This window comes from Corylus avellana, chromosome ca11, assembly GCF_901000735.1.
Source record: "Corylus avellana chromosome ca11, CavTom2PMs-1.0".
NCBI classification, from domain to species: Eukaryota; Viridiplantae; Streptophyta; class Magnoliopsida; order Fagales; family Betulaceae; genus Corylus; species Corylus avellana.
The window spans coordinates 19,620,823-19,635,982 of record NC_081551.1 but is presented as its reverse complement, the minus strand read 5'-3'; the positions used below and the strand labels follow the sequence as shown (position 1 = coordinate 19,635,982).

Genomic DNA, 15,160 nt, shown 5'->3' with positions numbered 1-15,160 from the left:
TTGAATTATTTACTTTGCAGTCGGTGTGATGTGAGATATTGGGTTGTATTTCTAATTAATTCCCCCTCCCCCAGGCCAAGTCAGAAGGCTTCTCCACATTGTCATCACTACTGAATTTTCAAACTTTAAATAGTTGAATTTTGTAATTTAAAACTGATTAGTTAAATTATGACACACAAGAACAACCTATGAAGAAACCAAGAGAATTGACAAACCAGAAAAAAGATGACCTTTGGCTTTTTGGGGAAACTATACTTAAAAAGCTCCATCTCAAACTAAACTTCACCTTCTCCCCACACACACAAAAGTCCAGAAGAATGCTTGCTGGAGAGCTTTAGAATTCTGGGAAAGTTTTGATTTTGAGATAAACCCATGAATCGGTTAAGTTCTCTGATCATCTTGGTTCTTCTCCACTTCATTTTCTTTCATGTCAAAGCACAATCTTCCATTGGCCAAGGAGATCCGAATTCACAAAATTTTCAACCAAGTGTTGGGATTGTCATAGCAATCCTGTCGCTGATGTTTTCAGTAACATTACTTCTTCTTGTGTATGCAAAATTCTGTCATAGGCCAGGGCCTGCAGCTCATCATGGGGATCTTCCACAGAACTTTGCATTTATTAGATCGAGCTCTCGATTTTCCGGGATAGATAAGACGGTGATCGAATCGCTTCCCTTTTTCAGATTCTCTTCCCTCAAGGGATCAAAGGAAGGACTTGAATGTGCAGTCTGTCTATCCAAATTTGAAGATATTGAAATGCTGCGGCTGCTGCCAAAGTGCAAACATGCCTTTCACATTGCCTGCATCGACAGTTGGCTTGAAAAGCACGCCAGCTGTCCTATTTGCAGGCACAGGGTAAGCCCTGAGGATCCAACAATTTTCACATACACACATAGTATGAGATTGATGAACCAATCGGAGCTGCAGGGGGAGGAAGCCAACATAGGCCTCTTTGTGCAGAGAGAAGAAGAAGATCATCATCGGGGGTCTTCAAGATTTAGTATTGGAAGCAGCTTTCGAAAAGCTGAAAAGGGTAATAACAAGGAAGAGATATCCTTAATCCAAGAAGAAGCAGAGGAGCAGAAAGTCTTGCATAAGCACAAACACAAGATTGTTGTATCCGACTTTGTCTTCAAGAACAGGTGGAGCAGTGTGAGCTCTTCTGACCTGATGTTCTTGAATTCAGAGATGCTTACTTCTTTGTCAAGCAACAGATTCTCTTGTTTGGATTCGAATACCCAGCAGTCCACATCTTCAGGAGCTGCAGAAAATGCACAGATTGTGAAGATTAAGGAGGAGATGGAGATGAAGAGATCGTTTGAGAGCAAAGTTAGTGCACTCAATAAAACCAGTCCAGTTTCATTTCCAGACCTTCCTTCTACATCAAGCTATATGAGTCCAGGGGAGAGAAGATCAATGTCAGAAATTACTGCTCTGTCAAGATATGAAGATTCAGGCATGAAGAACAGAATTGGAGAGACTTCTTTGCTGGGAAACACTGCGAAAGAGGAAAGACTCAGGCGGCTTTGGTTGCCGATTGCCAAAAGAACAGTTCAATGGTATGCCAATAGAGACAGAAGATCCCAACAGCCTCAGAAAACACAACATGAATTAGATGTATAGTCTATATCAGATCGATACCTCTTCATGTATGTTCTTCTTTTGAATTTTGCTGACATTTACTGAGATAGAAGTCAGCTAGAATTCATGGATACAATATCATGATGTGATTTTAGGTACTACTTATGAAAAAATGTTAAGTTCAAGAGAAACAGATGCACCTTTCGATTTTCATTTCTGTTTTTTCTATGATCTTGTAACATGATCGTCTGTTTATGTTGTTTTAATCAAATTTAGATTTACACACACACCAAAAAAAAAAAAAAAAAGGGAAAATACTTGGAGGCTAGCTGGTCATGACAAGAAGATCTGTAATACTTGGAAATATATATACTATTTTTGTCATCAGATTTATTAAATACCATCTTCTTGAATCATCTGCCGATTTGCTTTCGTTTAAAGGAATAAATTCTCACATGATAACGAAAGCAACTTGGGGAAGAAGAAAATGATTGCCACCCTGGTTCCATGAATCAAACACGTTCATCTTTACAAGGATATTCTAACCAAAACACCCAACGAATTATCTTAACCTTTCTATAATTCAATCTTTTAATTAAATTGATATTTGTCTTTAGAGCGGCACATAATTCTCGCATGCATTTTTAAGGATAGACGTCAGTTTATATTAAAAATACATGTGAGAGAATCACGTGTTTTAAGAACATATATCAATTTAATATAGGGCTGCCAATTTTTGACACAACTTGAGAACTCAACACGAAATTAAAGGGTTAGGGTTGAAGAGTCTGACCAGTTTAATTAAGTAAGTCCGGTTAAAGTTGACCTATATAGTCTTATACCCATGTCTTGACACAACCCAAACTCGACATGCAACACAATGATTGGCAATTTTTGACATAACCCACAAACCCTACAAGAAACCCAATACAAAATTAGAGGGTTAGAGTTGAGGAGTTTGGCATGTTTAATTAAATTGATTAGGTTAGAATTGACCTATATAGTGTTATACTCCTACCTTGACACGACCCAAACTCAACATGCAAACATAAATTGCCACCCCCAATTTAATAGAGCAGATCGAAAGAATTTCCTCCAAATCAATTTTAAAAAAAGTTTTGTCCAAATCAATCGACCATTTCAAGAAACATTAGGTTAATTGGGCATTGCCATAAATGGGTATTTGAAGAGACCATGCCCATGAAACCATGGACTTTAGAACATGTTAAATACTTAATGTTGTTGCATGTTAGGTGCAATCTCCCAAGATTTGTTAGCATTTTGTTCTTTTTCTAATACCATAATGTAGAAACATAAATAATATATTTTTTTTAATGTTTTAATTTTTTTCATGTCTTCTGAGCTATCATTGAGGTTGCAATGTCTCACTTTCCACGCTCAAAATGAAAAAATAAAAAATAAAAATAAAAAACATTTAGAAAATATTGTAAATAGGGTGGTAGTTAGAAAGAAGAAATGTTTTCCCTTATTTTATTTTACTTTTTCAAGCTTGAATTGATGATGCTAGTGTTTTAATATATGTATATTATCTGCTTCAGCATAGACGTAATAGCTGAAACCTCTTTGTTTGTCTTGAGTGAAGCAAGGAATCATGGATCTTAAATAAAACAGGATAATTTATTGCTTATGCCTCATAAAAATGGTTTACTATTATCACTTGACCTTGCCTTTATCATCCATAATTTAAAATAAATAAATAATTTGTCTTTACCAACATGTTCTCACTTGACCTTGTCTTTGAATGATTGGATCTACTGGTTGGTGTTTCGTGATATTTTTGAAGGGGGGAAAATGTTGTTTAAGCTAAGAACTAACTAATTGACATAATATATTAAAATTATTGACATGAATAAATGATATATATAAGCTTTGTAGTAGGTTAAAAGATTGATAGGGCATATGAAGTTGGAGGTTTCGTGTAAAGGGGTAGTGCACAAGTTAAGGTCAAGAAATATTATTTATCAAGGTTCAAGACCGATATTCAATTTAACAAACTGAATTAAAAGAATTTCTTATAACCCAAGTTTACTAAAAGAATTTCTTATAACCCAATATACAACCGAAGAATGCATTTCATCCTCGTTGGACATATACCCCATGTATCAACGACATGAATAATATACTACACTCTCATTCCATTCCATTTTTATTAATTTAGCTAATGTTTCAATATTCATCAACCTTTGAATTTATTTATTTTTATTTTTTAACATGAGTTGATCTAAGGGGCTAATAAGGTTACATCAGCTCCATGAAATGAGAGTAAACTAGAGGTGTGTTATGTACCATTACTCCAACCACAATAAGAATACAACAAAGATAAAATAAGAAAGCAAAGTACAAATCCATTTGGCCAATCAAAACCATTGCAGAAGTTTTGTGGACAGCTAGAATTTCATTATGAAACGACGAGAAACCTAATTCATTTACATATACAAGCATTTACATTAGGCAAATTTCACAGAAAAAAAAAATGGCCTCTCCATCTAACTAGTTAAATGGACAATCAGGTGGCAGAGAAAGCACCCTAAAGAAAATATTCTTCCATTTCTATCATGTAATCATATTAGGAAAAATGAAAATATATATGGGATTATGACCAGGTTTGCGCCTGAAACTTGATCCTCATTTTCTCCATTGACTCTGCATGTCAGGGTTCTAAATGTTCAAACAAGCAACCAGTCAATCTCATCAGAGGGAGAAGAACTCCACCGGCCAAAAGTTCAAAGTAGTGGAAACCCCCAAAATGATCATTCTTCTACCAGTCATCAAGCCATTCAGGAGTGTTGAGTTCTGCATCCTGAGACAAGGAAACTAGAGGAGTGCAGTCCTCAGAGTGAGTTTCCAAATGCTGTGATATTCGGGAGGTGATCTCGTGAGGAACGGGAAAGCTATGGTCCGTAATCCCTTTCCAGTCAATACCATCAAACCATGGATGATGTCTGACAGAATCTGAACCTTGGCTTCCAAGTCTTGTATTTTCATCAACTTCAAGTAACTGAACAAATTATTTATCAGAATAAAGCAAGTGAAAAATCCTTGATATATCAGCACCAAGTACAATTAAGAGTGGGAAAGAAAAAATGAAAAGACTAATAGTCCCAGTGATACCTTGGTGAGAAGATCAACAGCTTCAGGGCTGAGAGTCTCTGGAAGATTTAGCTGTCCTTTAGCAATCTTGGCATATGTATCAAGCTCACTTTCTCTCCATGAACCAAATGGCATTTCACCATGTAGCATGAAATATACCAAGACTCCTAATGCCCACCTGCACATTTAAACGATTCAGGGGGCAGCAGACGGTTCAAAAAAGACTGTCAAAGGGAATACAAGAAAAATAATCATAGACTACAAATTCTGATAAGAATATATATTTTTTTTTATAAGTAATGTTTATATCAAAAGTGCAGAGGGGCTCAACCCAAGTACACAGAGAGTATACAAGAAAAAACGCCTAAAAAGGAGAAGAAAAAAGAACAAGAAAATCCAGATAGCTAATCACTAAAGGGGCAAGCCAAGCTGCAGTCTAAGTAAAAAGCGTGTAGAAGAAGAAAGCCGTGAGTTCCTCCAAAGAGCTTTCTGAGTCCTCAAAGCATCTCGCATTCCTTTCTAACCATAAACACCACATTAGGCATAGGGGAACCATCTTCCACACATCAGCGCTCCGAGAACGCCCACCCGACCATCAACAAGCAAACAAATCCACCACCTTACTAGGCATAACCCATGACAACCCAAACTGGCTAAAAATAGCATACCATAAAGAGAGAGTGATCTCACAATGGAGAAGAAGATGATCGATCGTCTCCCCATCTGATTTGCACAAGCAACATCTATTGATCACAATAAGATTCATTCTTCAAAGATTATGAATCGTGAGGATCTTCCATTCAGATAAGAATTACAGGTTTCCATCTTCAAAAACCTATATAACATACTATGATCCATAACCATCTTACTATACATGGTATACAAATGGAGAAGCTGTTCTCTTTTTCTCAAAAAGGAGGGGCAACATTCTAGAAAATTGTGTAGTGGTTGTTCTTGAACTTTTTCCTCAAATGGTAATGATATCTAGAGCTCCTCCCTTAATCCTTGGACTCCTTTCTGATGATTTACGACATTATCATGTGTCATACTATAAATTCGTTTAACTGTTTGAGGAGAGCCATGGTGATACTGAAGCATTCCGGTAAAGTTAAAAGATGATTGTTCTAGATGTTAAGAATGCCTCTTTTGAGTGTCAATGCAACATCAAGTTGTATAACACATCTCTTGGATAGTTTAAATTGTAATACTTAATTTACATAGATTCTATTAGTAATTTGCTAATTTATTGTTGTAAAAAAGTGCTTTTATTATCACAATTACAGTTTGAATACTACTACCTTCATCTTTTGTAATTGTAATAATAGCTGATGTTTCAGTGGTAATCATGCAGTCTGCTCAATTATGAATATACACTAGCATGGAAAGTATATATTAACTATCACATAAAGGATAGAGTAATTCTACTATCCACACTCATTTCACACCGGATGACATGGCATGTTTTAAGTGGCTTTTTATATCAGTCATTAAAAAAAAAAAAAAAAAAAACAGAAAAAAAAAAAGTCACTTAAAACATGTCACATCAGTTGGTGTGAAGAGTAGCATTACTCTAAAGGATATCTAGGTTTTGGGAAGAAAATGACAGTACACTACAAGTGCAATTTTACCAGTCAGCAGGGAAGCCATGGCCTTTTCCCTGGACTATCTCTGGAGCTAAAGAATCTGCCATTCCACAAATTGTAAATGTCCTCTCGCCATCTGACCTCTTCCCAAATCTGAAGTCCACCAGCTAGCATACAGCAAAAAATAGTAAAATCATAAATGCATAAGTCTCTACATTTCACCCTACTTTCTAGGTGACAGAAAAGGGAATACTACATCAATGTGCAGTTACATTACTTCAATTTAGATATCGATGAACACAATGCAGCATAAAATATAGTACAGCACCAACCTGTAAATATCCTCTCTGGTCCAACATTAAAACATCAGGGGACACACCTCTGTAGAGAACACCATTCTGAAACTCAAAAAAGAAAAATAGAGAAAAGGAACTGTAATCAATGTATAACAAAGAAGAAGATAAGGGAATAAGGACAGAGCAATGTCCAGACATCAGACCTTATGTAGATTTCCTAAGGCAGTAACGACAAAGGCAGCACAGAACCGTGCAGATGGTTCATTGAGTGGGGTGTGAAGTATGGAAACCAAAGGGCAAGCAAGGCATGTATTTAGCAGTATGCCAGCATGCATTTGATCTGCACAAGTGCACAGAACCTGTGGAACACATGCTGAAGGACTCAAACTCTTCATCAGATTCTTCTCTTTTAAGACTTGTGCTTCCTTTCCGATACCTTTGACCTTCTGCTTTGAAAATCTTTTCAAACTAAGCAGATTTTCTGATAGACAATCAGTTTTGTACAAAAGCATTTCATCAGTATACATTATGATTCATTAAGCATATGTATCCTCCAATAATCACTATATTGCATTGCATGGGGAGGAAATGATTTAATGTTCTTCCATGGGGAGGGATTGTTGAATCATTAATACATGTAATTTCATTCTCATGCATATTTTGTTAGCAGGTAGGCCATCCATGCAAACAAGCCTCAAAAACAAATTCCGTCGAGGAAACAAAGTGTATCATAGCACACAACAACACTAACCTGACTCTTTTAGAAGTACAAGCCCAATCTCACTGCAATCAGTGGAATATAAGCACATTTTCCATTCCTACAGAGAAAAATCCATTAGATGATACTAGAAGAAGATATATTTTCCATATAAGTTCTTTGCAACATAGCTACAAGCTGGACGCAGCATCCCTCACCAAGTCAGAGAGCTGAACTTTAGCAAAAGCTGTAACATCAATACTTTTCGCAGATTCCTTTAGAAAATCAAAGGAATTATGCCTCGACCTAAATAATGAAAATGTATAGTATCAGGGATATGAAGCGCATTTGATGGTATCAATCAATTTAAAGAGGAAAAAAAGTGTCATTGTTTGTCCAAAATAAATCTAACATGAAATTTCAAATGGAAGATTGAGTGCAAAAATATGATTACAACATACTTGTGATCATCCTGAGAAAGCTTTGTCAAAGGGCCAACAACTGAATCAAATTTTGCCTTCATTAAAACAGCGCATACAACATTGCCCATAGCAACTGCTCTCAAGGAACCTATATCTTCACCAATAAGTGCCCATTCGCCAAAATAGCTTCCCTCTGTTTTCTCCACTGAGAGATCCAGGCTGCTCTGGAAATTACTACTCTCTTTTTGATTGTCAGACATGAGGCTGGAGATGTTTGGATTTCTCAATAAATCTGTGTCAAAAGTAATTCTCACTCGTCCCTTCTGGATAATGTACAATGCAAAGATGCCTTCATTCTGCAAGTGGATGCTGAAGGAATATGAGAAGAAACATACAGAAGAAACGGGATTTATTCTTTAAGAGAGGAGCAACTTTACTTTATCAACTATTGTCTGCCCATCTGAGAAGGAAACTTCAGAAAGGGAATCTGCAATCTGACTCAGCTGTAAGATTGTCAACCTTGAAAGAAGATCTACTGATCGAAGCAACTTCAAGGATGACAAATTAGAGAACTCTGACATCAAAATTCCTCGAAAATCTTCTCTCTTTAAAGCCCAAAGAGTTCCACTTGTCACAGCACGAACAGAGGCCTGGAGTGGTTTGTTATACCTATAGTGCCACAGATACTGATGAAAACTATAAAAACTAATTATATACCACTAGAGTAGACAGCGATAAACAGATGAAGAAAAGCCAGGAAATGGATTACACATGTTTAAGAGAGAAACCCCAGGTTTACCATGGAATGTAAAAAAGAAAAAAAGGCCATCAGCAAGCCACACATGTATGTGTTAAAACATCAAAACAGTCATGCTTAAATAGATTCAACACTATTATTTGCAGTTTTCCAGTTCTGATAATGTCTTGCAATCCAGAATTAAGTATTTATACACCAGCGGAGATTTTATTACAATTATCAATGAAAACAATTCATCAATTTCTGGAAACTGTAGTCTGTGTGAACAAATCATATCTTTAATTTACCATTAGAAATATAACAGTGATAGAGAGAAACAGCTCACATTAAAGCCAGCTCCCCAAAGGATGATAATTTCTCAGCTGTGTATCGCTGCAGAACCCTAGGGACCTCACCATTTTGTTCTTCCTGCCATTAATTTACCAATTCAACAACCAATCTCATGAATCTAACTGAAAATAAGTAAGTATGAACAACATAAAAGTTATCCATTGGAACTACACTCCAAAAGATATCAATTGAGATATTAAAATATAACTTCATTGTCCAGGATAAATATCATGTTAATAGATTATTTTAATACTATTGAAGAGATCTATGGAAGGAATTCCAAAAATTAAGACAGTTTAATCAAATAACCAAAATGAGAACCTGGGTTGCCAAGACCTCAAATTCCCCACTGCCAACAACATAAAAGCAGTCACCTTCACCACCCTGCAAAATGAAATGATTGTGACACTTTTGCAAAACTCCACCTAAAATTGTGTTTAGAATGCACTCTCATTCTTGCAAGTCCACAAGCAACTCAAGCCAGGATTCAGTGTTGTGGATGAAATTCTCACATCTGTGTGCATGCAATGCGCAAGGACTTGTGGACTTCATACAGCTTACCATTTTGAAGATCAAATTTCCTTATACAGGGTGTACTATTAGAATTTTTGTGCAGCTAAAAATAATGTGTTGTTTATCAATCTCAGAATATTCAACAAAGCAATTTCAGATGTTTCAAGGTTTTTTTTTCCTCATGTTTATTATGCATTCACATATCCCAATGTATAATTAATAGTTTTACATTCATATTGCCACTTGAATCCATATGCACTTTGCATTGTTGGGAATCTTTGATCCATTTCCACCGCTAATGTTTTGTAAACAAGATCAAGATTGTGTACAAGAGCTTGAGGAACTCTAAACAAATTTGAGAAGAAGTTGAGTGCTAAAAAACTGGCCTGTTTAACTACAACATCCCCTGGCTGCACCTCAACTCTTTGCATGCAATCCAACAAAACATGACACTGGGTATCAGTAAGTTTTCTGAAGAGGAAATGGTCATGCAGTGCTCGTTCAATGTGTGCCTGTAGCATGGAAGTATGTAGCATTTGAGCGCCAATTGCTACTAAGAAAAATCTATACCACTACTTTATTTCATAATATAAATTTTACGTTGAATTAAAGAATATATATACAATGGAGGAGGTTTACTTCTTCTTCCCAAGTCTTCCTGTGGGCTGGAGATGGAGGAATCCAAAATTGCCCATTCTCTAGGGAACTTTCGATGGCACGGACACGTGCCCGTGATAAATCGTGCCTAACACGATGGTTCCTAGTGTTCCAGCTAAAGGTAGAAGGAGACTCAGAACCTGTCACCTCTATAACATGAGGAACTGGGGGTCGTAAAACAGCTCCAGGAGTTGCTGACTGACCAACAGCAATCTGACAAGAAAAAACTATGAGTTTACTTGGTAACCCATAAGGACAACAATTACGCAAAGAAAATATAAATATATGTATTTTTTTTTTTTTTTTAGAAAAATAACAAATCTATTGCAAACAATAAGCCCTCTTACATCAGTTAGCCCATTAATATGCACAACGATCACAGTAATATCATCTGTACGAGTTTCATACTGTAGCCAAAGTCTATAAGATTCTGCAACAATTGCGGCACAAGCATCACGGGGATCTTTAAATTTTGCAACCTGGAAATGTAGTGGCTGAGTGATGAGCTTTGATAACCAAAAGAGGAAAGAGAGCATAGGCATGATATTTAGCAATGAAACTATTTCTAGACATGAAAATGTAAGAAACGACATTGAGATTTGAAAAGGAAAAAAGGAACTAATCAATTAACGGACCAACAGTAGTACAAAATAAAGAACTGATTGTATTAGCCACAAACAGTAGAATGCATTAGCAACCTCAATGTGAAATCAGATAGCTGGAACATCCGAACAAGCTTATTATGAGCAATTTGACCACAAAAAAAAAAAAAAAAAAAAAAAATGAATGACTACTGAATTATACAAAAAACTAAACTTAACCCACTTCCATGTATGGGACATAATTCTAAGATCCTTTCTTGCTAAATCAAAGTATAACAGCCGCTTTTTTCTACATTCATTCTGTTTTTCCCAACCAAGGACATGGCTGAATTTTTTCAACTCTATATTCACAACACTTCCTGAATTCTAAAACAGCTCCAGTTGTCAAAAGTTCTAAATCCTGAAGGGGTTATTGAAAGTAGATTTATGCAACTTATATATGTGTAGAGCTTCATTATATCACTAATGGCAGCATCAAGTATAGTAAGGCGCATTCAGAAGCATCGGCTTATACTTCATGAGATAACAACAACGACTCAAAAATAAAATAAAAGATACAACCACTCAATTGAGCACAAGCATATTTCTCATAGCTTACATATCTGAATTGCTACCAAAAAAAAATAAACAGAATAGGGAACCTTACCATGTCAACCACGCTTTGGCTGGAAAGAAACTCGAACACCCCATCGCTAGCAAGCACGAAGAAAGGATGACTCGCTGTGAGCTCCAAAACAACAAGTTCAGGGTTAGCAACCACCCCAACGGACTCAGCAATCGAATCACCAATACTCCGCGTAAAAGCCGTGCCGGGATACATCCCATTGGGCACCCACAACCTCGGCGGATCGCCATCATCGCTTTCTTCAGTGCCCCAACACTGCACATCCGGGTTCTTCAACCCCTCAATCTGATCCAACGTAAGTACCCTGGCGCCACAAAGCTTAACCCTTTCGAGCTCATCCACCCGAAACGGCGTCTGATCAATTGAAAGGTCCACTGCTACAATGTCCTTCCCTCTCCGCTCCGCTATAACCGCCCTCGAATCACCGGAATTCGCTACGTATATAGTCCTGCCGCGAACCAACACAGTGATTGCAGTAGTTCCACTCATACTATCATCCAAAATATCAGAGTGTAACTGCGAATTCGTCGTTAAAAACGCACCGTGGCACGCCTCAACAGCATCAACATGAAATTTACTATGCCTAAGCAGGTTTTCACACAACTTTCGCTTTACGAACTGCGAACACTGAGCTCCGAATTCGCCATGACCATCGAAGACCCCGAAGAAATGCTCATTTGGCTCTGTGCCAAATGGGGTGTGAATGCAAAAGCTGTCCTGGTTAGCCTTATCCAGAGCATCAGGGTAATACCCTCTTTGAGACAGAAATGAATACCGCAATTCGTAGTTTCCTGAGGGAACCTTCACGGTTCTCGACCCGTCAGGAGGTAGAAACTGAGACGAAACCCTGGAGAGCCGAGTGATGCCGACCTCTGGGTCCCTGGTGAGGCTCGATTGGTTGAAGTGGTCTCTGATTTCGCCTTCTTGACCGTCAGAAGAGGCCGGAGAGAACACGGCGATCTCGTCCGTGCTCGCATTTTGTGTCCCTTTGATTCTCGGAGTCGTAACGTCGCCAATACAAACCCTCGAATAAACGCAACCCATTACTGAGAACGAAGAATTGAGCCCGACCCAGATGCCAGAATCGACAGAAGATTCATCAGGTTCGGAGTCACTGGTCTCTCTGCTTCAACAATAGCAACCCCAATTCTTAAAAAAAATCACCGGTAAAACAATTCCAAAAACAGCTCGAGCACGAGATTAACCACGAGAAACTCTGGATAGAATGTAAGAAAATCTATCAGATTTCCCGCAAACCTGTATCTTCTAGACTAGTTAGACTAGCAATGAGAAAAGATAAGGAAAGCACGAGACTTTCGTAATTTCCAAAGTACTGAAATCCCGTGATTAGATTTTTTTGGGTATGCAAATTTGAAAAACCATGCGTTCTTGATCTACTGTACTGGGAAACCGTTACAGAACCAAAAATTAAAAAAATTAAAAAAAGAAGAAAAAGAAACTGGGAAATTGAATAATAAAAAATAAATATGAATAAGAAAAAGCTGCAGCGAGTAGTTTGCGGAAATTGGAGACTTGTACTGAACCGTGAGAAGTGAATGAATATTAAAATACAAAATGAAGAGAGATTTGCAGAGACGATGGCCGGGTGTGTGGTTTTACTGGGAAGTAAAGCAGGTGTCGGGTGCGAGAGGCGGTGGGCGTGGAATGCGTAATGCGCACACACACTGTCGCAGAGAGTCAAGTGGTGAGGCGAGCGCGTCAGAGACTGCATGTGTCATGTGTCGTCTGGGAAGCTCGGACAGACTTGACCCGTCTCGACTCTTTTGCTTTTCTGCTCCATGTGCTGTGCCTGTGCTGCCCTTCACGCGCGCCATTTTCAGGTGCGGTAATTATATATGATTTTAATGGTGGAGAGCCAATTTTAAAATATTGAATAATTAATTAATTAATTAATTTTTATATAAATCTATCCAAACTCTAATGCTTTTATGCTATGCTCGTGCAGATTATAGAGCATCAGTACAGCTACTGGACTAGTCAGTATTTAATCAAATCTTCATATTTTTAAACTCTAATGCTTATTTTTAATGAGTCGTCTGAAGCTTGCCACGTTTTTGTTATCTATCTTTTTATTTTTTATTCAAAAAAAAAAAAAAAATATTAACAAATAACTCGAACACAATACTTTTCAAAATATAAAAATAGTTTTTTAAACTTTATGTCACACAAAATATTTTTCCAAACTAAAAAAAAATAAAGAAATAAAAATACTCCTTAAAATACATTAACAAAGAGAGTGGTGCTATCGGCGTCGCCCCACTCGCCGATAGCCCGGACTATTGGGCGAAGCTGAGAAACTCTTCCCACCATGTTTGATGTTGTCATTGTCCTCGTATCCCATAGGAGAGAGAGAGAGAGAGAAAGTGAGTGAAAAAATTAGGTAATGTTTTTAGCTTTTGCTAAAAAAAATTATTTTGACACGTACGTACAAGGAAAAATAAAAATAGAAGAAGATGATTCGATTTGATAACCTTTATTCAATGAGACGTGTTTTCTACGTTTGGAGAGGAAATGTAGCAAATTCAAAAAGAGAATCAAATATAGAGTGATTTCCATAGATTCTAGTCAAATTTTAACTAAAAGAAAGCATTTAATTGACCGGTTGATATTGAAATATTCTCTATTTATGGGTTGATTATAATCAAATATATAAATTGTAATCAAATCAAAAAAATTTGATTACTATACTTGTGGGACCTTTGTATTGTAAACAAATCAAGTTAATGAGTACAATATAACCCTTAAGGGTATTTTGAGTGGTGAGCGTAGGTATTTAATACCGAACCACCCGTAAATTTTATATTGGACCAATCCAATCCTAGTCCTCTAAATCCCGGCACTTTATAAAATTATATTTATTATTTAGAAAGATTATTCTAAAAATCTCTTAATTATGATGACTTATTTCGCTAATATTTTGTTCCTTCCAATGCGAAATCTCAGCCCCCATACCTTTTTGGGATTTTCTTTTTCAATAATGGAGTGACGATGTGGTAGGTAAAAAGAAAGAGACTCATGACATATGATTAAAATTAAAATCTATAGTTGTTAAAAAAATAGTCGAGATAATTTCGTGTTAGAGATCAGCTTGGATCGCATCATATGAGTCCATTATTGTGATGTGGGATAGACCAATTGATTAAATATTTTCCATGTATACTAATTAGGTTGTCATTATCACATGGCACATATTTGGATGTGCTATTGATAGGGTGATTGGTTGAAATTGTATAGCCGACATACCCCCAGTACACATGCGGGTCATGACGTATTACTGTCCTTGTCCTTGAGGCTTGAATCAACTTCAAGCCTCCTTATTGTTTTTAATGTTCTAAGTAAAAAAAAGCGTATATTGTTTAGATTTATCTTCAAGAGGTAGCTCAATCAGTTAAGACCACACTTAATGAAGTGGAGGTCACTAGTTCGAATCCTCATTCCCTCTCTTATACGGACATGTCAAAAAAAAAAAAAAAAAAAAGACATTGTTTAGATTTGTTATTTATAAATAAAGTATTGTATACAATTAAATAATAATAAAAAAAAAACATAGTCAACAAAATGTTTTGACATGTGAACATAGGTTATAAGTCGAACCACCTTAATTATGTGTATTTCTTTCGTGCTTTTATCTTTTTAGATTATTATATGATTATATAGAACCACCTTCGTTGGCCACATGGGTAGCTCAATGACTTCAATCATCCCCAACAGTTATCCATTAGAAGTGGCCGAACCATTAATTTGACGATATGGGTAGTTTGGTCATCTTAATAACTATCCTATTTCTTATTTCTTATGCGTTGTCGCAATCTGAATCGTTCATTTAAAGTGAACAACCTAAATTAAAGCTATTGTACATGATTCCGATCCTAAGTCACCTACCCCATACTCCTATGACTAAGGACCAAAATCCCAATATATATACTCCATACCGTCGTGGTCCTTCCTTGGAAACCAATATCATA

The 15,160-nt window shown here is 36.7% G+C and overlaps 2 protein-coding genes across 2 annotated transcripts; one reads left to right on the top strand and one right to left on the bottom strand.

The window, feature by feature from the left end:
- Window positions 1-260: 260 nt before the first annotated feature.
- Window positions 261-1,760, top strand: LOC132166540 (E3 ubiquitin-protein ligase ATL42). Its single transcript, XM_059577371.1, has one exon. It carries the CDS (start codon window positions 373-375, stop codon window positions 1,621-1,623), a length of 1,251 nt encoding a protein of 416 aa, XP_059433354.1. The 5' UTR covers window positions 261-372; the 3' UTR covers window positions 1,624-1,760.
- A 2,167-nt stretch (window positions 1,761-3,927) lies between these two features.
- On the bottom strand, window positions 3,928-12,984 carry LOC132165283 (protein phosphatase 2C and cyclic nucleotide-binding/kinase domain-containing protein). Its single transcript, XM_059575778.1, has 16 exons — window positions 12,747-12,984; window positions 11,196-12,390; window positions 10,295-10,426; window positions 9,930-10,160; window positions 9,677-9,802; window positions 9,099-9,161; window positions 8,773-8,855; window positions 8,128-8,359; window positions 7,730-8,046; window positions 7,487-7,574; window positions 7,323-7,389; window positions 6,775-7,052; window positions 6,608-6,673; window positions 6,321-6,442; window positions 4,714-4,870; window positions 3,928-4,600 (listed from the first exon to the last, which is right to left on the bottom strand). Exons 2-16 carry the CDS (start codon window positions 12,216-12,218, stop codon window positions 4,361-4,363), a joined length of 3,225 nt encoding a protein of 1,074 aa, XP_059431761.1. The 5' UTR covers window positions 12,219-12,390; window positions 12,747-12,984; the 3' UTR covers window positions 3,928-4,360.
- Window positions 12,985-15,160: the final 2,176 nt, after the last annotated feature.